The sequence below is a fragment of the Aristolochia californica genome, unplaced genomic scaffold (assembly GCF_029961685.1).
Source record: "Aristolochia californica isolate CCGP_79_NKW_82.1479 unplaced genomic scaffold, dmAriCali1.0.hap1 SCAF_6, whole genome shotgun sequence".
NCBI classification, from domain to species: Eukaryota; Viridiplantae; Streptophyta; class Magnoliopsida; order Piperales; family Aristolochiaceae; genus Aristolochia; species Aristolochia californica.
In genome coordinates, this window is record NW_027182257.1 from 4251612 (window position 1) to 4270944 (window position 19333).

At 36.0% G+C, this 19333-nt stretch overlaps 2 protein-coding genes across 5 annotated transcripts; both read right to left on the minus strand.

The window, feature by feature from the left end:
* Nucleotides 1–4229: 4229 nt before the first annotated feature.
* Nucleotides 4230–8071, minus strand: LOC137935033 (uncharacterized). 3 transcript variants are annotated; one of them, XM_068779664.1, is made up of 9 exons: nt 7966–8071; nt 7813–7860; nt 7635–7704; nt 7157–7238; nt 7019–7077; nt 6009–6160; nt 5791–5821; nt 5583–5714; nt 4230–4881 (listed from the first exon to the last, which is right to left on the minus strand). In XM_068779664.1, exons 1-9 carry the CDS (start codon nt 7972–7974, stop codon nt 4694–4696), a joined length of 771 nt encoding a protein of 256 aa, XP_068635765.1. In that variant the 5' UTR covers nt 7975–8071; the 3' UTR covers nt 4230–4693. The 3 variants fall into 3 exon arrangements, with proteins under 3 accessions (XP_068635765.1, XP_068635764.1, XP_068635766.1); XM_068779663.1 differs by having other exon boundaries at nt 5791–5824; XM_068779665.1 differs by having other exon boundaries at nt 4774–4892; nt 5791–5824.
* Nucleotides 8072–15861: 7790 nt separating this feature from the next.
* On the minus strand, nt 15862–19082 carry LOC137933876 (uncharacterized). Of its 2 annotated transcripts, XM_068777957.1 has the most exons (4): nt 18873–19082; nt 18360–18783; nt 18269–18305; nt 15862–16321 (listed from the first exon to the last, which is right to left on the minus strand). In XM_068777957.1, the coding sequence occupies exons 1-4, from the start codon at nt 19045–19047 to the stop codon at nt 16070–16072; spliced, it is 888 nt and encodes a 295-aa protein (XP_068634058.1). In that variant the 5' UTR covers nt 19048–19082; the 3' UTR covers nt 15862–16069. The 2 variants fall into 2 exon arrangements, with proteins under 2 accessions (XP_068634058.1, XP_068634057.1); XM_068777956.1 differs by having other exon boundaries at nt 18269–18783.
* Between the last annotated feature and the right edge of the window lie 251 nt (nt 19083–19333).

Below are 19333 nucleotides of genomic sequence, written 5' to 3' on the forward strand. Positions count from 1 at the left end.
TTCAATTTTTTTCTATATGGTTTTCTAACCCATCTTGGCAAGAAAATCTTACTTGGAAAATTATATGATTTTTAAAAAGAATTTATAATTAGAAAAATATTTTGAAAAAATATGAGGCACTAATGGTCCCTATATTTCTATTAAAAAAGTCTTTTCAACATTTATTGAAAAAACCACTAATAGTCTCTAGAAACGTATTTCTACTAAAATATCTTTTCAATTTATTTAAGAGCCATGAGGAAGGGACAAAGAGTTTTTTTTTTCCTTGTTTATGATCTCGCACGTAGGGGTGGCTTTGAATAAATTATATATAAAATTATGCATACATTTTTAAAAAATATAATGATAGGGGTGGTTCAGGATTGAATTTCAATAATTGATTAAAATGCACCAATATTAATATTTTTTACTCCAATTGTTGTCTAGTTTGTTTTGTAATTTTTGAATCTGGCCATAATTTATTATGGCCTCCTTAGTGCCCCTAGATAAAAATTTATATTCTAGGAAAAACTAAAAATATTTTTCCTATGATACATATTCCCAAAAAAACTTTTAAATAAAATCTTATTACTATTAGTGACTTATTAGAAAATTACAGGAAATATTTTAAAATTTTCTTAGGAAAGTTAAATGGATCTTTTATTGTTTCTTCTAGGGAAATAAATAAAAATTAATAATCAATCTAATATATTATTATACTTATCGATAAATTTTTAATTAAATAAAATATCAAACACAAAATTGCAATGAAAATTGCTTCTTGCTAAAAGTATTACAGCATCAACTGTTAAATACATATTCAAAAATTTTCTATACAGTTTTCTACCCCATCTTGGTACGAAAAATCTTACTTAGAAAATTATATGATTTTTAATAAAAAATTTCAATTAGAAAAATGTTTAAAAAAAATGAGACACTAATAGTTTATAGAAAATTATTTCTATAAAATTTATTTTTAATTTTTTCCAGAGGAAAAAGTTTTTTTTTTATTTTTTTTTTTATTATCTCGCACGTGCGAGATCATCTTCTCGCGAGGAAGGGGGAGATTATTTCTCCCCTGTTCTGGTTTTCCGTCGAGACGATGCGGGGGGAAGGGGGTTACGATGTCGGGGAGGACCTATCGTCGGGGATGACGACCACGACAGAAGCGGTGGTGACAAAAGCGGCGGCAACGAAAACAGAGGCGACGGCGAGGAGAGGAAGAAATAGAACGGACGGTCACAAAGGCGGCCGGCGAGCAGCTACGACAGCGATAGAGGCGGCGACAACAACTGATGGGAGGGGTCGGCGATGACGAGGGGGGAGGAAAAATCCCCCCCCCCCCCCTCGCTCTCGCTCTCGCTCCCGCTCCCTCGCTCGGGTTTCCCATTACCGATTCATACCGATCCGACTCATTTCGAGCCAGCTCGCGAGCCGACGAACCGAACCTAGCTTCGGTCAAGCTCGGCTCGTTAAGGTAAACGAGCCGATTTCGGTGCTCGAGCTCGATAAATGACGAATCAAACCGAGCTGGCTCGCGAACCGGCTCGGTTCGAAGCCACCCCTAGTTCTAGCCTATGAGTTTTCCTGCAAGAATGTATCGCTTTGTCTGTTAGAGCTTAGAGCATCTTAACATCAAAGTGAAAAGATAAAAATTGAAACCACTTGAACCCAATAGACTAGCAAACAAATTTAAGTTTTGATCGTTTCTTTGTATCTTATTAAATTCGATGAATCTTTTATCTTATTCGGTATGTATCATGCAAACTTTTAATGAGTTTATTACTTCCATCTGGCTTAGGAATTTGATTCCTCATATGGTCCTGCTTAGCACTGCATTGTGGGGATAAGCTTTGCTTCATATGTGACACACTCCTTGGGTGGCTCTTTATACTTCTCTATTGATAAGGTTTACATTCTTCTTTTCAAGACTACTGTGGAGCCTTTAGGACAGTGACATGCAATAAATGTTTTTGGATTCTATAGCTTCTGAATTGTTAATTAGATAATTATAAACCATAAAATACAAGAATTGCACACATGAATGGACAATAGGTTTATGATCTCTAAATTTCAATGGTTCACTATTCATTAATGTATTCTCCAAAATCTTATACCTGAAACCTTGAATAGGTGTTGTGGTACAATTTGATGCCAACAATACTTTTTTTCATGACTTTTCATGTTTTTTTATCTTCCATTTGTGTTTTGATCTTTTTGTTCTCATGGTTGAAGGTTCTTAAAGGCTTAGTCCAAGTGCCTTGGTTGTCATGTTTATTTTCCTATCATGGACAAGTTCTATGGGTTGCTAAATCAATTTAGATTGAGTACTCTCTTCTTACTCTAATGATTTATGCGTATCCTAAGCTATTTTTTTACTCCAACAACCTTTTATGTGGATGATTATTATATATGATCATCATCATTGTCACATACTAACCTTGTAGTTTTGATATGTGTATGTCATCTGTTAGGAGTGGGGCAACCGCTTGAGTAGGCCACCACTAGTGCCGGCCACCGTGGACGTCGGATCGCAAAAGGGGTGTAATGTTATGGTCCTAGGCATTAAGTACTTATGTTTTCCGCTTCTAATAGACCAGTCTTTTGGATAGTATTGGCTAAATGTTTAACATTTGGAATCAGAGCTAACGCTCAATTGCGAGTTCGAATCCCAGTGTGCGCTACCGAAGCGGAAAGGGCGACCAAGTGGAAGAGGCCGACCTAGAAAACTACGATAGGGAACTAAGAGTGGGGTAGCCGCTTGAGTGGGCTACCGCTAGTGCTGGCCACCGTGGACGTCGGCTCATGAAGGGGGGTGTAATATTAAGGTCCTGGGCGTTAAGTACCTATGTCTTCTACTCCTAATAGGCCGGTCTTTTGGGTAGTATTAGCTAGGTGCTTAACATCATCATTAATGCCTCATAGTTATCTATAGAGAAAACTTTATCATGACACCCATAAAAGACTCAAGTAAAAGTTGTCATTACATGTTGTATCATTCACAATTTCATACGAATATCAAACCACAATGATAAAGGGATTGAAGGACAGGAACTAGGAGAAGTTATTGGGGATGATATAGCTATTGGACAAAATCAAGAAGAGGATGAAGATGCTTTGGAGGAACAAAATAACAACCTACTATCTCAATATCAAGGAAAAGGAGAAATGAACAAACTAAATTAACTAACCATTTTCGTAACAATATAACAACTCAAATGTGAGACAATTATGTAGAGTACAATAGTTGATTTAACATGCCCTTTTTGTTTTTAGATAAAAAGGTTTTAAAGTTTTGTATTTGATATTTTATTTTATTAAAAATTTATCAAATAAATATGGTAATGTGTAAGATTGATTGTTAACTTCTATTTATTTTCATAGAAAGTACCCTAACAAGTCTATTTAATTTTCCTTGGAAAATTTTAAAAATTTTCATATAATTCCCTAATAAGGCACTAATAAGTTTGTATTTGAAAATTTCTTGAAAATATGTATCCTAAGAAAAACATTTCTAACTTTTTCTAGGCACTACTAAGACCATAATATTCCCTATTTTCACATAAATAGTAGATGGGAATATTTCCCTAACTAACAAGAGCGGAAAAAAAGGAACGGATCCCATTGCTCTAGCAATATTCCTTAAGAGTAAGGGTAACAAAGAAAATGATTTAAGTTCTTTTATTTACTAGCAAACAAAACAATAGGCATCAATAGAAATTTTTTAGGCTTCAAATCTGTCATAAATTACAAGAAATTGGGTGCAAACCAAAAGGGATCAAAACAAAATATTGAAAATGGGAGAACATAGAGGAGTTAGATCAGGCCATATTAGATGAAATTTGATAAAAGGTTTTAAATTGTACAGGAAAATTAAATAAAAAATGAGTTAATAAAGAAAAGGTTGCTAATTTGGAAAGAGCAAAGAAGTGAAAAAGAATAGTAACAAGGGTTTTGTTTTTGAATCACAATTGTTTAGGGTGACAAATTGCCAACTTAATTGAGAAAGGAAAAAGGAAAAAACATGAAAAACTTAGTTGGAAACTATGCACAAATTTCAAGACTTTTTAAATAAGTGTTTTGAGTTACAAATTATAAAAATAGCCCTATACACTTAATAAACCTTAATCTCCTTATATCTCCCAAAATAAAGTGGTAAAATAACCAAAATACCCTAGATATATTTTCTAACACCATCAGAAATTAGTTCAAATAAAAGGTGATTCTCATTTCTTGATAGTTTCCAAATTCAATACATTCAAGGGCAAAGACTTAATGGCAACTGCTGGAAACCATGCTTGATGGCTTGGAACATCTTAAACAAAAAGAACAAAATCAGATGGTATCAGTCAGGGAAGTGGGCACAGTAACTGATCATCTTGCTAAAGCGGCTGCTGCATTGGCAATAGGACTGGATTTTTTTAGGTACTTTCAGGCAATGGTGCTTACTTTGGATGTCCATGAAAATTTGGTGGAAAAAAGACTTAAAAAATAATTTTTGTTTACTTCCTTATGTCCTTAGATAAGAGTAAAAACTTATGATAATGTAAAATCATAATACTAAGATTTAGGAGACATTTACCTTTTTACAAGAAAAAAATCTGTAGAGGGTTAAAAGAAATGAAACCTATAGGATACTTTCTTTTTAAACCATTAGATACTGCAGAGGTTCCTTTTTTTTTTTTTTTTAAGGAAAATAAGTAATTGTCACCATTCAGCAGTGCCCCTTGGTAACCCATGACACCCTTTCAAAGAAAACAGGGCACATATTCATGCCAAACACTATTTCCTCCCTCATCCATTCTGGAGCCACTCTGTCAAACGTCCCCAAAGATGTAACATGATATAAAAGTTCTGCTTCGTCACCTGAGCAATTTAACAGTGTTAAGCTGAACGAGTAACCTGCAATAGATCTACAGAATGTTAGGGTTCACATATTGGCTTCTTTCCATAAGTTTATTCTCCACATAGTAAGATGCATAAAATGTCTCAGACTTGGTACAAGGAACAGGGGAAATATCAGATGCGTATCTGTATTAATGGTCCACTAATAAGATCTGTGAATAGAAAGTTCCATGGACTTATTTTGGAAGTTCTGCATGAATTCTCACCAGTAGATTCGTGTAAAGTATATGTTTGTTTCCAATTGCAAGCTCAAAAGTCTTATCATTCAATAAAATATTCCCAATTTTCAGTTTTTAACAATGGTAAGGCATATTGGATATTTGTTAGTACAAGCATAAAAACCAGATCCTCTAGCTAGAGCATATAGCATTGAGTAGCTTGGAATTTGATTTCAAATTCTTCAAACCATTGCTTCTGTAGTTCAAAATAGATCAAATATGAAAGACAACAACATGACTGAGTACCTAACACTTAAGGAATCATTTGTATAAAATTTTGGAGAAGTTAACATGAACAGCATAAACACAAGCATCCGATATTGCTGGCCTTCAAACATGTTTAAGCAAAGGTTGACACTTGATTCGCCAACTTCCAAAGAATGTGAAAATGCTAGGAGCAAGCTAATATAGTTCAAAATAAATCATCAACCTAAGATATACAACAGAGGGAAATTGACACTATCAAAAGAAAACATTCACCACTTGATTGATGAAGAACTGAGACGGATAATTCTCCAGCTTGATCAACAACAGAAAATTTCATGCCTACTAAGCACTGGATAAGAGTTTGGAACAGGCAATTGACTCTCCCAATATCATTTACATCATCTCCTGTACATTATTGTTAAAAGTTTAGATGGATATATGACATCCTGAAGGTTGGCCAGCAAAAGCTGAGGATATGTACCTGAATAAGTTTGGTGACTTCCGCAGCAGTTCTGCTGAAAAATTTATTTTCATTAGTTAAATTAGAAAGAGAAAGACAAATGAGTTTTGAAAATTGAATTTAGTGGAACGATCTCTCCCAAGAAACAAAGAGAAAAGGCCTATAAAGATATCTGTCCTGCAGAAAGGAGGCGCATGGATACTGTCACTAGATTTTGTTTGAGAAGCAAGATGCCTTACATGTGGTTTTTGATTTCTCTCTGGACTGACTTTTGAAGATCCCAAAGGAGATCTCAGTTTGCCATCATAGTTGGTTTCGTTCATATTATTTCTTTGAAACCCTTCTGGTATAAGTTTATGGAGTGCCTCAACTTCTCCAGAGAGCTCTTTTGCTGCCAAGAGAGAGAAGATGACTAAGCACACAGGACAACCTCCTAATTTTGGAAAAGATCAATAATCAGTAATAGAAAAGAACTTCCTTGTGAGGTTTAAGACACATGAGTCAATATATTATGTTGTTGACTCAAAGACAAACAAATATTTCTTCCCAACCCCCAGGAAGCCATGAGATGACAATTGACCTGCATATCTTTTAAATTTGATCGACGGTTGCAGTTAAAATTTTCTGTCAAGTGTAGTTTTTATCCTCACCACCCCTGTGAGGAAAATTACAAGACTCCAAATATCTCCCGGAAGAGATTTGGGATGTGAAATCATGGTTAAATTCTTGGTATCTGATAATATATTGATATCCACATAAGAAAATATTGAGAGAGCACCTTCTCTCAGTAACTGTTATTTCTGACCAATAACTTCATGTGCTTGACCCACAAGAACAAATAAAAAACTAACAAATTTCCAAAATGGTTACAAAAAGGTATTTTCCCTTCAATGTGATTCACAAAAAAAAAAATGAAAGAACCACTTCAAGCAGAGAAAAATAGCCAATTCCACTTCACCCTTGTTTTCATCTTTGAAATTCCCTGTAACCGACAATATTACTTCTTGTGTAAAAAAAATCTAGTTCAAAAATTGTCACAGCAGCTAAAAAGAAAAGGTAAAGAATACAAACTAATCTGAGCCCGTATCAGTTTCACTGAGAGCTGGTTTATATAAATGGTCAAAGTTGGATGGGAAACCCAAATGAAGAAATAGAACATAACTATATTCAAAGTCTGTCCAAATAAATGCACAACAAGGTGATTGAAACATAACTAAGAGATATATATGAACTAAAAAGAAAATCTTACTCTTTTGTTTCTCTTCAGCCCAAAGCTTCTGAAATTTAGAATATTGATCTTCTGTGGTCCTGCAGTCAGATAATTTCTACCACAAACAGTTATGTACTGCAATTACTAGATTAAAGACTGCAAAGAGAATACAGTTACCTATTTGAATCTATCAAATCATCTATCTTTGCTTTTAGCTTCTTGTTCTCATCAGTCAAAGATTTCACTGCATTCTCCGCAACTGTCAAAACATTAAAAACAAGCATTTATTGTGCCAAATATTCCGTACAGGTTTAGTCACTGCAAATTGTAAAAAGGACTAGAGTAACACTGCCAATTTCCAGTAAGGTTTTCCCTTTAGAAGGCGGCCGTGCGCAAACCCCCTGTAGCTCACCTGGTCTTTCCCCGGCAATACAAGTATCAAATACCCTCAACCGTAAAACAAAGATAGCATCAAACAAGGAGCATTGTCTTCAGTAAAGAGTAAAAAAAAAAAATACAAAACCCCAGGAAACTTAGAAACTAGCCGCTGTAGCCCGTAGGTTCGAATGCACCCGTGAAGCTTGAACAGGGGCAAGAGCGAACTCAATAAAATAAAATACTAATAAACGAAAAGAAATAGACTCAGAATAAGTACTGGACACAAATTCGAGAAACTTTAGTTCCTGCTCCTGACTACGCTTCTCCAACTCTGACTCCTTTTCCGTCTACAAAGAAAAGGAACCAACTAAGAAAAAGGACTATACAATTTTCCCAATTAAACAAAAGAAAAGTTAGTAGTAAAAATTGAAGAATTAATCTGAATCCCTGATAACCTTCAGTTTTTGATACTTCTCGTAGAGCTGGTTATAAAGAACCTGGAACTGCATCAAAATAAGGAAGTGACGACCCTCGTTTTTTGTAGCAAAATATAAACGCCAACTTAAAGAGAAAATAATAACGAATAGCGAAGCGAAGCGATCCCGAACCTCTTTCATATCCTCTTTTAGCTCGTAATTTGAGATATAGAAACTGATCCACCCGTAGAAGAAATAATTATCAGAAGAATCAAGGAAGAAGTGAGAAGACTCGAGCCTCGAGTTCTGCCTGCAAGTAAAAAACTGTAAACCCCATTCTGATATCTGAGCAATAAAGCGCGCGAAAATAGCCATTTTGAAATTTTAAATATTGAGGCAACAAATTGCTTGTAGGGTTATGTCGTCTTGTATATCCATTCCAACTTATGAACATATGAACTAGCTCAATTTGTGGGGGGGGGTTAGTCCACAATGAAGTTCAATTCAATTATTCACTTCAATTCAAGTTCTTTGTGGACTAACCCCCCCTTTAGTAAGACAATACATCTTGCCTACCAATAAGGTCCTCCTTAAGCTCCCCTTGTATACATTTATTTATGTTGAGAAATATTTATCATAATATGGTGTGTCAAGTAGATCGTCCTCGGTTTGGATCTATCGGAGATTCAACGTGAGAAAGGGATATGGAATTTTTATCATGTGATGACTTATATCCATCACGTAACAATAGAATGGAGATAGGTTTTTAAAGAGCAGATAAGATAGATGAGATACTTTGACTATGTAAAAATTCGTATACATTGAGATTAGCTAATTAGTTGAGTCTTTCATAAGAGTAGGACTCCTCTGAATCATCCTTATGTTTAGGCAATTCTTGTTATAAATCATGTGTTTTCTTTAGTCTATCATCTTGTATTTTCATCACTTCAGAGTACTGCCTAGACCCACTACCTAAAAAGTATAGGAGTGTGTCCAACATTCAGCTTGAGTCAAGTCTTTCATTCTCACCTAAGAGGTTATTTGTGTTTGAGATACCCTTAAAGAGTGAGTAGTCTCTTTGTTATATCCTAAAGTTGGGTTATTTTTCCGCCATTGAAATTGAGCAGAGTATGTTTTAGACTATGACTGTTTTCACTAGTGAATGGAGCTTTGTCATATAGTTAGGAGTGATTTTTCTTTCTCTCACTATTATTTTGTGCAAGCTAGGTCTCCAACTTTAGGGGGAGAAGTAGAAAAAGTACAAGAAAGAGGTAACCAATAATGAAAAATTCCACGAGTTGTGATGATCAAGTTTTATGTGACCAAAATATCCAAATAAAGGGGAGAACAAGATGAAGACTATAAGCAACAAGTGAACAAAGAGCAAAATGAATTAGAGCAAGGCAACCAAAAGTTCTTTTTCAAGCACACAAGTTTCTTGACCAAGATTATTCGCAAGTGAAGTTACAAACACCAATTTGAGGAGAATTTTAAAAGACACGCGCATGTGCAGGGATGACATGGCTAGTAAATAAGGAGAACTTTCATGGAGATGGCACATAATTGTAATTATGCAAGTTGGTATATGTCCTCTTATGTCTTTTTTCTTTTGAATCATGTAGCCATAAGGGCATTGTAGTCACTATAAATTTGTTCATACACCTCTCTATATTTTCCTCGTCTTTCTCTCTTTTGTTTTCTTCTCTCCTCTTTCCTATGAGCTAGAGTTCCTCTCTTTTCTCTTTCCCTTGAGATTTCATGTGTTTATGTGTTGGCCCTAGAAATCAACAGTGGTGAAGTTGAAGTTGGACTTCAACTTTCACATGGGTCGTTAGATCTTTGCATTTTTTTATCAATTTTGGTATGGTCCTAATCGGTTTGGTTTGGTTTGACTTGCTAGGTGTTATGCAAAATCAATCTTAATAAAATTATTATTTTGGTTTAGAGGGGAGATAAATGAGGTAATTTGGCCCAAGTTCTCCTCTCTGTTGTAGACTTGCTTGTTTACATCAGTTGCGTATCTTCCGCATTATCAACTCCAAAAAATTTAAGTCACCCCCTAGAAATTCCTTTGAGGTCATACTTGGTTAAATTTGTTAAGTTATACTATTATAGTCTCCTTCTTATTACTGTGGTGGTATTTTCCCTTCGTTACATCCTCCACTTACCCCTTTTTATCAGTTACCCTTTTCTTACCATCCTTTTTTACTCTTTCATACCCCTTTGAGCCAACTTCTAGTGTGTTACTTTAGTTGGTTTCTCCTTTATATATATATATATATATATATATATATGGGTTTTTTAAGTCCATTTGAGACTTTTTTTAATGGTACCCTTAAATGGGTTTTCTCGCAGTCCTTTAAGTTATAGGCATTACCTCTTTTTAATAATTATTATTACTATTTTTTTCAAAATCCTATAAGGTTGGTTTTGATTTTTTATATACATATATCACCCATCTTTTGTAGAGTTTGTGTCTGACTAAGTACCTATCCTTGGGACACTTTGATGGAGGAGATAACAAATGCAGTTACTAATACCTCCCAGCTAGAGGGGGAAAATAAAATGACAATTAATGAAGGATTCTACAAGCTACATCAAGCTTGATCACTTTCCTTTATCAATTTGATAAATTCCATTTGAAAGTTGTGTTGCAGAGGTTGCACCTCCTACTAGAATTGAACTATGGGTATTGCTATCACTTGAGAAGAAGAAATATAATCTACCATAGAGAATTCCACGTGTTATGGTAATCAAATTTTATGTGACCATAATATTCACGTAAGGGGGAGTATATAATGAAGAAATTCTTCTTAAAGATCAAAAATCTATTTTCATTGTAAGATAAAGTTATAAACTCTAACTTGAGGGGGAGTGTTGAAAAACAAGCTATGGGAGTCTTACATGACTCTCACAGAGGATCAATTAATACGGTGGAGTCTAACAAGAGTCTCATAGAAGGATGTCTCATAGAAGAGCCTCAGGTTAAAGGAGTTTTGGTTGTGTTAGTCTTCTATTTTTGTTCAATTATTTAATTTAGTTAGGGCTTATCTTTTAGTGTTTGACTTTGGGTGTAACTGGGACAAGGATAGTTTAATTATAATATGATTCTACTTGTTTCCTCTACTATAAATAGAAACTCATTGTACTCAGTTAAGTCAAGTCAATGAATTATTTATCTTTTCAAAAAATTCAGCAAGGATGCCTCTATTTATAGGGTGGTGGGAATGGTTCAACCACTTCACTTTTTTCTCTCAATTATCTTCTCCCTCTCCCCTTGACTAGGTACACATGCAAGGGGCGAGAGAAGCATGGTAAGACTCTTTCTTCTTCCCATGAGAAGATGATACCTTGTCTTATCCTTTTCTACCTATTATCTTTAGGTGGAGCTTTCTTATGATGTCACATGTTGTCCACATGTCACTTTATTTGCCAAGGTGGAGCTTTACTACAATGCCACATGTCGCTCATATATCAACTTCTTTGTTTACATTGCACTTAGATAAGGCTTGGATAGCGCTTAAGTGGCTATCTCCTCTAATCTAATCTTAGTTGTGGCCCATGCAATTAACTTTATCATGACTATCAATCAAGCTTTGATTTTCGTAACCAACCCCAATTTTTACCAAAACTAATTTTGATTGTTGATAGACCATTTGACAAACCTCCACACTTTGATTCTCGAGAGCTTTGACTTTAACCATTCATCAACTGCCGATTAAGTCATTTCAATGTTGATCATTGATTAATGTCTATGATCTGGACCATCAATCAGGATCCTAATTTTGATGATTAAATTCCATGCCTATAAATGCCCTCCTTCAAGACTTTGTTTGTAGGATGGATGGACAAGACTTGAAGCACCTTTTTTTAGAGGCCCAATTTATGTTGCATTTTGGCTGAATAACCTTACACTTGGTGGTTGCACTCCTGATTTCTTATAGCTTAAGAAATTGTGGGCCTCGGGTTTTCAATCTATTGTCTTGCACAAATTTTGTGGGACTAGGATGCATGCACTTTATCACTTTGATCCTCTGTGAATTGATCCACCATCTAAATTAAGAGCAAGTAGTTTGGCATAATAGGACTCAATATCATTTAATATACCAACTGATTGATATATGGTAATCGCTTTGGATTTTAACTCAAGAGATAATATGAGGATTTCTAAATTGCATGAGACTTTTTTCATACAAAAATTCCTACTTCAATTTGGTTCTTCCTCTCATCATCTAAAAATAGGATGGCATTGGTCAACCCAAAGTTTTGTCACTTGTTCTTTTTTTCTTTTAGCTGTACTCATGCTTTTGTTTTTGCCGCTACAAGACCTAAAGAGAAGTGTTGCGGGTTCTTGAATTGCACAGGAGTCATCTAATGTTGTTGAGTTCATTGCAGAGACTTTATTTGTGCAGCTTCCAAATGTATGCTTTCTTACTTCCTTTCTTTCATCTTCTTCTCGCTTTATATTGTTCGAGATTTACATAAATTTCTTCAATCCTCTCAAAATTCTTAGCATAAAAAAGCATTTAGAATGGAATTCAAAGATAGATTGTTCTTTGACAATTTGAGGAAGACATGCGATTGTACATATGGAACAGAATTGGATATATAAGATCGTCCATAATTTGAGTTTTGATTTTTTCACCTTGACTTAGGTTTCAAATTCATGCCAGTTCTCACATATGCAAGTGTCATTGAGCGTGTAGAATCAAATTTCATACATAGGGTCCAATTGTTGGTTTTGTGTTGATCCACCGACAAGACTTAACCTCATATGGTTTTAGCTTCTTTGGAAAGCATATTTTTTAAGCTTTTTATTTGGGTACAAGTATGTTCTATAGAACCTAGCCACTTTTCATGAAGGAGGTTTTTAGGAGATTTTGAGCCTCAAATGATTCATCACACGAATGGAACCTGTGTCAAAAGTCTCACTAGTTAAATCATAAGTTGGCATTTTTCTACAAAATCCTATAAGCATTGAGGAAGCAGCCTCATAGTTTTGAACCTTTAAGTGGTCTCTTTATCCAAATGAGTTTGGGATGGTGCAAATTCAATCATAAGGTAATATCACATGACTTTGATTCGGACAGACAGAGTTGTTGGCTCTCCCTTCACCTTTTAGTGTAGTTGTCCAACTAGTTTTATCCTTTAGTGCCTCGATTTGCAAGCATTGAGATAGGTGGCCTCCCAACTTTTTTACCGGTATGACTATTCACTTTGATTGAACTTGGCAATGTTGTTGAGTTACTTTCCTAAGTTGGTGAGGTAGTAACATCTAAGCCTCAAACAATTAGTTGCATGGTTCAAACAAGTCCAAAGTGTCATAGGATTTGTTTGTTTACTTGAATCAATATGAGATGGCGTTGGTTCAATCATAAGTCAACTTCTTGTGATCTTTATTCGAGCTAACAATTTTTTTGTTCTCCCTTCACCTAGCCATGCAACCTTTTTGTGTCCCAATTTGAAAGCATTGAAATGGGCGGTCTCCTAATGTAAAGTTGGGTCTAAGGTTGCACAACTTAAGAAACTTTTTTCCAAACTAATAAACTCAACATAAATAGAAGACCAGCATAACTAAAACATTTTTAAACTGAGACTCTTTTGTGATACTTCTTTCTGTGAGACTCCTCTAAAACTCCACCATATTAATTTTGGCTCTGTGAGACTTCTTACTATGAGAGTTTTGTAAGAGTCTTTCATATCTTATCTTCCATATTTCCCCTCAAGCTAGGAGGTAATGGTAGTGATCCCAGCTTGAACCAACTAACGTAGATGTAGTAATAAAAATGGGTGATAAAACATAAGTCGAAACCAAATTCAAAGGATTTCGAACAAATATAGTGATAATAATCACTAAAGTGGGTAATGTGTGTCATTCACAATATGGCAATAAAAGACCCACATGTACCAATAAAAAAGTCTCAATGGACTTAAAACACCCATATAAATAAAAAGGGACCAACCAAAGCAACGCTTCAAAAGGGTTTGGCCAAAGGGATAAGTGAGAGTCAAATAAAAGACGGTAGGAGTAAGTCTACCAAATAACAATAACATGATAATGGGAATCAAAGGATGATAAGATGATGGGGCCACAATGTTCCTTATTCAAATCTTCATCAGAATAACCAATGTTGACAATAGTCAGCAACCGAGGAGTCATTTTTCCATAATAATGTCTCAGTCAAAGAGACACAATAGCAACAACAGATATGGGTCAATGCCCAAATAATGAAAATCCTTAATAAGAACACATAAAATAATCCGCTGCGAGTTCATCCCTAAATAAGGAAGCTTTAAAGAGGGCCTACACATGATAGAGAGTATTAAGGAATAGTCCCACATAGATTAGTGAGTACAAAAATCTTGAGTTTATTAACTGGGAAAGAGGTTTCTAAGTTGGTTAGTCATTTTGGGATAGACCTTGGACCCAACTTTACTCCTAACTTTTGTACTAGTATGATAATCATTTGCATTGGTTTGGTTTAATGGTGTTGTTGAAGAGACTAGATGAGCAGTGACTCACACCAAAGCTTTGCTGCTACTGGTTCCTTAGTTCGTGACTTACAGAGAACTACTTGCTCCTATTCATAGTTTGTTAACAAGACCATGACTTTTTGTTGTTGGTTTGTGACTATTGTTGAATTGCCTGGCAAGATGAGTTTTTGGGCCGCTACTTAGTCAAACGAGAGTTTTGAGTCTACTTGAGGTCATTGCATCTAGGGTTGGTTGAAGTTATTGTTCACTGAACGTATTTATGAAAATTCCTTATGCCTTATTGCCGCTATGACCTTGTCCACTCGAGATTGTTGTGCTAGAGTCCATTTGAGGCTGAAGGTCATTGAGGTACTAATTTGTACAAGAGTTTGACTATGTTACTTGTTCAAGTAAGTTTGAGGTTGCACATTGGTTGTTGTTCAATATGTTTTCTAGATTTCAAGACTCCTATTGCTACATCCAAATCCCTTCAAGGTCATTAAGTCTAAGGCTATTTGAAACTCTTGAAGATCATTGTGTTGGTGAGCAACATAACATATTTGCTAAAACTTATTTTAAGCTTTTTCAGATGTGAGGAGGTTTAGTTGAAACTTCTTTTAGGTTTATCTACTGGCTGTCTTGCCCTTGGCTCCTCTCTTCTTGTAGTGTTCCTTTTCTCCAGTTCCATCCTCTCCAGACTTGGATTAGTCCCACAACCAGCAATATAACAGGCCACTTATATTGATTTCTGCGTCTCAACTCTTGAATATGATCCTCAACTACGAGTCAAAATTAGAGCCTTGCAATGATCTCAATAGGTGAACTACTAGAGCTTTTAGAAGGCAATTTGTGAAAACATTAAAAAAGACGAGATATGAGAGGAAGACCATTCACCCTTTTTATGTTGTAATTACTCCAGTTAGAACTAATTAAATTTGATCGAACCTGGCCTTTTAACTCCTTGGCCTAGGCCTGAGGGGAGTCTTTGGGAATTGAGGAGAACATTTGAAGAAGATGAGGAAGATGGGATGGTCAAAAGGGGACAGAGTTGTGACAAGAATGAGGGAGACCTGGATAAATCTCAGTTAGGGAAATAGATAGGCATCTGTTTACCCACCATAAGGAATCAATTAATGGCCACTTTGGAGCATCACCTCTTTTACCTTCAGCTTTCTTATCATCGCCACCCCACCACCACCATTATTTTCTGGATGTGACTCATGCTTTTGGTTCTAAACAATCTCTTCACTGTGAGCAAATTCTTCAAGTGTTTTTTTTTGGGGGGGGATTTTCTTGACTTTATCTCATTCCGGAGCAAAACTGCAATTAGATTAAAGTTTAGACATTAAAAAAGTAGAACCAGAGAGCAAGAAACCTGATAGAAGACAGTTTATAATAAGGTATTTGAAACCTGACTGCAACTTTGCCAATAAGGTATTTGAAGAGTTTCATAGGGAGGCTTTCCATGAGTGCCAGAAGAAAGAGCAAGAAGAAGCTCCACACATTCATATAATTCTCACAATAATGGACAGCTCTATCTTTTCAGTTCTTTCTTCAAATTCTGATCACTTGTTTTGACATATTGATACGCAACAGGAAAACAAGAATTTCGGACAAGGAATTTACCTTTCGTTTCTGAATGGTTTTCTATATTCACAATACCAAAACATTAAAAAGAAACATGTACAAATGCAACTCTATGGAAACAGGGTGTTTGAACAAATAACTTGCCTTTTGTTTCTGGATGGTAAAGAAGTTCAATATTCACAACTCTTTTGGTCAGCTCGTCCAAACTTACAATGAAAATTACTATTGACATTTATTAATCTTCCGCAAAGTACTTCTCCTCAGCGTCTTCATTAACCTGCCTAAGCCAGTGATCATCCAGAGTTTCATCATTGTCAATTCTTGAGTAGTCCAGATGCTGAGAATCTTCTCCACCCAAAAACTTCTGCTGCATAAGTAGAGTGAATTGTTCCATCTGATCTTGCAACTCTGCAGGAGATAGAGCTTTCTTAGCTGTGTCCATCTCTGCACTATGCTCAGTACACTGTGTGTCATGAACACCGTTGACCTGCCATCCAAGGAACTAACAGAATTAGAACAATTACCAATCGATCTACATATGCCTGAGGAAGATGATAGGGACAAAAGAAAAATACATCTATATACTAATATGTTATAGTGGCAGTGAATCGGGTGGTGCAAAATCAGTGCTTTTCTCTTACTGTCCCAAAGAAGAAATCAGACTTCTACAGAAGCATTTATGCCCAAAACTCCAGACTAGATAACTTGCATTTTTGTAAGTATGCTGCCAAGAGAATCATCCCAAGGAGCAAAGGAATAACTCTCTGGATGCCTTTCCATTTTCTCTATTCAATTTTTTTTCTTGAATGTTGATTACACGTGTCCACTGCACCACATACGCCCCAGTGAGACTTGAGTCCAAGACCTAACATTAGAAACTCCCATTTGGCCACTGAGCGGAATGTCCAACCCACTTCCAATTTTTCCCTTCAATGTTTTCCTTATTTCTTTAGATAAAAGTTACAGAACAGACATGAGTTAGAACATCTTATCATGGTTGTACTTTGGCCAGGTACACAAGTTCTTAACAGATGAGTGCAGTCTTAGGGGATTTCTGTTACTCCTGAGTGTAGATAATGAGATTTTGATTAGTTTTACTAGATTTCCTCAAGTCATAATTTAATTGCCATATGATATGTGAACCGAACTCTTTTCAGACGAATCAGCATTCAGGAGTTTGTGTTATAAAGCATTTAGTTCAGCAGGAAGTATGTCTTTCAACAAAGGTAGTGTACATGCACAGGGAAAATGACAGTTAGAAAAGTGGAAATGAAAATAAATTCCAGGGTCAACTGCAGTCATATATGGGACATTTTTATGCTAGAGGTAATAAAAAGACAAGTATGGGGGCTACTCAATCTATTAAATAAAGCTATGCTGTTATTAACAACACCAATTTTGATGAAACTGAGGACTCATGCAAAAACATGAATGTTTCTTGGAAGCACATACCTAGAAGTGCCAATCGTATCCGACCACTTTGGCTAGGGAAGGGGTTTCCTGGGAGCACCTAACTGTAGGAGTCTCATTCCCCCTCTGACATTCCTTGGTACTTCTATTGGGGGATTTCTTTTCTTTGTCTTTATCCTCTATCTTGCAATTCCTTTGCTTCCACTCTTGCCTCCCCCAGAAGTCCTCTGAATGGAATCCTTTTTCTCATTGCTAAAAAAAAAAAGACAAATTTTCCATCTCACTTATTAAACTTCTCTACGGAAAGTGAATTTCCACCATCTTGTTCACTTTCTTTCAATTTAAGATTGAGTCGGTAGAAATAAATTTGCCTAGAAGAAGTGGATTCCACGCCTCCTCCAAATAGACATAGGTTTGTTTTCTGTCAATTCCCTAAACAAATTCAGTTCTATAGGGTACTTTCAAGCATATTCAGGGGGAGTTAACTCTACGTCAATCCATTTCTTTAACTAAATGCCACATTCTGAACAGATCATTCTCCATCTTGAAGAAAAGCATCTCTAACTAATCTTAGAAAAAAATGACTTAGAAAAGAGAAGTTGAGGAAGAGAAACGATTCAAACATTTACTTCTTTTAAAATAACAGAAGTGAATAACAAATGTCAATACAAAACATAGCATGGGAATCCATGGCCTAGTCCTACCCTATCACCTACTCCCACTGATTTGGTCCCCAAAAGCTACAAGAGTTAAGCCAATCACCATACACAATAACTACAGGAAGGTGTAATTACACAAATAAATTCGAACATAATAAATATAATAAACAAAAATTCTATAATGACCATAGGAAAAACAGTACAAAATTGGTGTAATAAAGAAGTCACAGCAGAAATAAAAGGTTCAATCATCACCCATAAAAATTAAGGGATAGAAACAAGAGCGTTAAGAAACTGAAATTTAATAAATTAAATTAATAAATCAACCGCGTAGTAATGACGCATTTTAGTTTTCAGGCACTTACATCTTTGTCATCATCAACTTCTTCTTCTTCTTCTTCTTCTTCTTCTTCTTCTTCTTCTTCTTCTTCCTCCTCCTCCTCCTCCTCCTCTTCCTCTTCTTCTTCTTCTTCTTTTTCTTCCTGCTCCCGAGCAATCCCTAACCTTACTTGCTCTCCTCTAATCTTTGCCACCAAAATGGCTTCCTCGGACCTCCTCATCAAAGTCTCCGACCACCGTTCTCCGGGCCTCGACATATTCCTACCCGTAGGGTCCTGAAACTTGCCCACATATTCGTGATGCAAATAGGGTTCTCTTTCCCTCATTGCCTCTTCCGAAAAGTACTGCCCTCCTTGCATAAGCTTATCTAAGTAGGCCCGCCGCCGATTCTTCACCTTGACGGACTGAGACCTTACCTCCTCCGCCGTGGGAGGGCGCCGAGAAACGCTAAGGCGCTTCAAATGCCAGTCAATTTCGTAATCACCCTTCAGAGCATCGAAGAGTTGGAGCTCGTCGTCTGTCAGAGTATGGCCGTACCTTTCTGCAGCAGGAACAGAGAAAAGCTTGATAAAATTTTGAATTTTGTGTATCTTTGTTCTGGCTTATTAATCAACGGTTTTAGATGCTTACCTAAAAAGATAGCAGGATCTGTGGATAAGAGATTGTGGAGAACAGATTTCCGCCGCGAAGGACTGAAAGAAGAAGCGTCTGATTGTATTGCCCGAGGGAAGTAGAGGTCCTCGATGGAGGATAAGCGGACGGAGATTGCATCAACAGCTTCGAAGTTCAGGCTTGTCTGTTGCATCTCTTTCTTTCTCCTCTCTCCGCTTCCCAGTCTTTCTGTCGGTTTTCTCTCGAGTCTCGACACCCACAAAGCCAAAGCTGGTTTTATAGACCGAAAATTTCAAATTTTATTTTCTCTTTTAGAATTTACCTAGAAATATTTTTCCAAAACACCTTCGACATAAAATCCCATTAGTGCCTTAAGGAAATAAATAAAAATTATTAATCGGTTTCATACATCTCATGGATATTAATTAAACTTATGGATCAAATAATAAATTAAAGTTATTAAATTTAATTCAATTTAG

Excerpts from the sequence above, each read along its gene's own strand:
- LOC137935033 (XM_068779663.1), bottom strand. Across the intron at positions 7,705-7,812 it reads AGAAGTATCAAAAACTGAAG|ACGGAAAAGGAGTCAGAGTT; the intron begins GTTATCAGGGAT and ends TTTTCTTTGTAG. Across the intron at positions 5,825-6,008 it reads AGAGAAATCAAAAACCACAT|CAGAACTGCTGCGGAAGTCA; the intron begins GTAAGGCATCTT and ends TAAATTTTTCAG.
- LOC137933876 (XM_068777956.1), bottom strand. The coding sequence starts at position 19,047 with ATGCAACAGACAAGCCTGAACTTCGAAGCTGTTGATGCAATCTCCGTC. Across the intron at positions 18,784-18,872 it reads AGATCCTGCTATCTTTTTAG|AAAGGTACGGCCATACTCTG; the intron begins GTAAGCATCTAA and ends TTCCTGCTGCAG. Across the intron at positions 16,322-18,268 it reads AAGTTGATGATGACAAAGAT|GTCAACGGTGTTCATGACAC; the intron begins GTAAGTGCCTGA and ends CTTGGATGGCAG.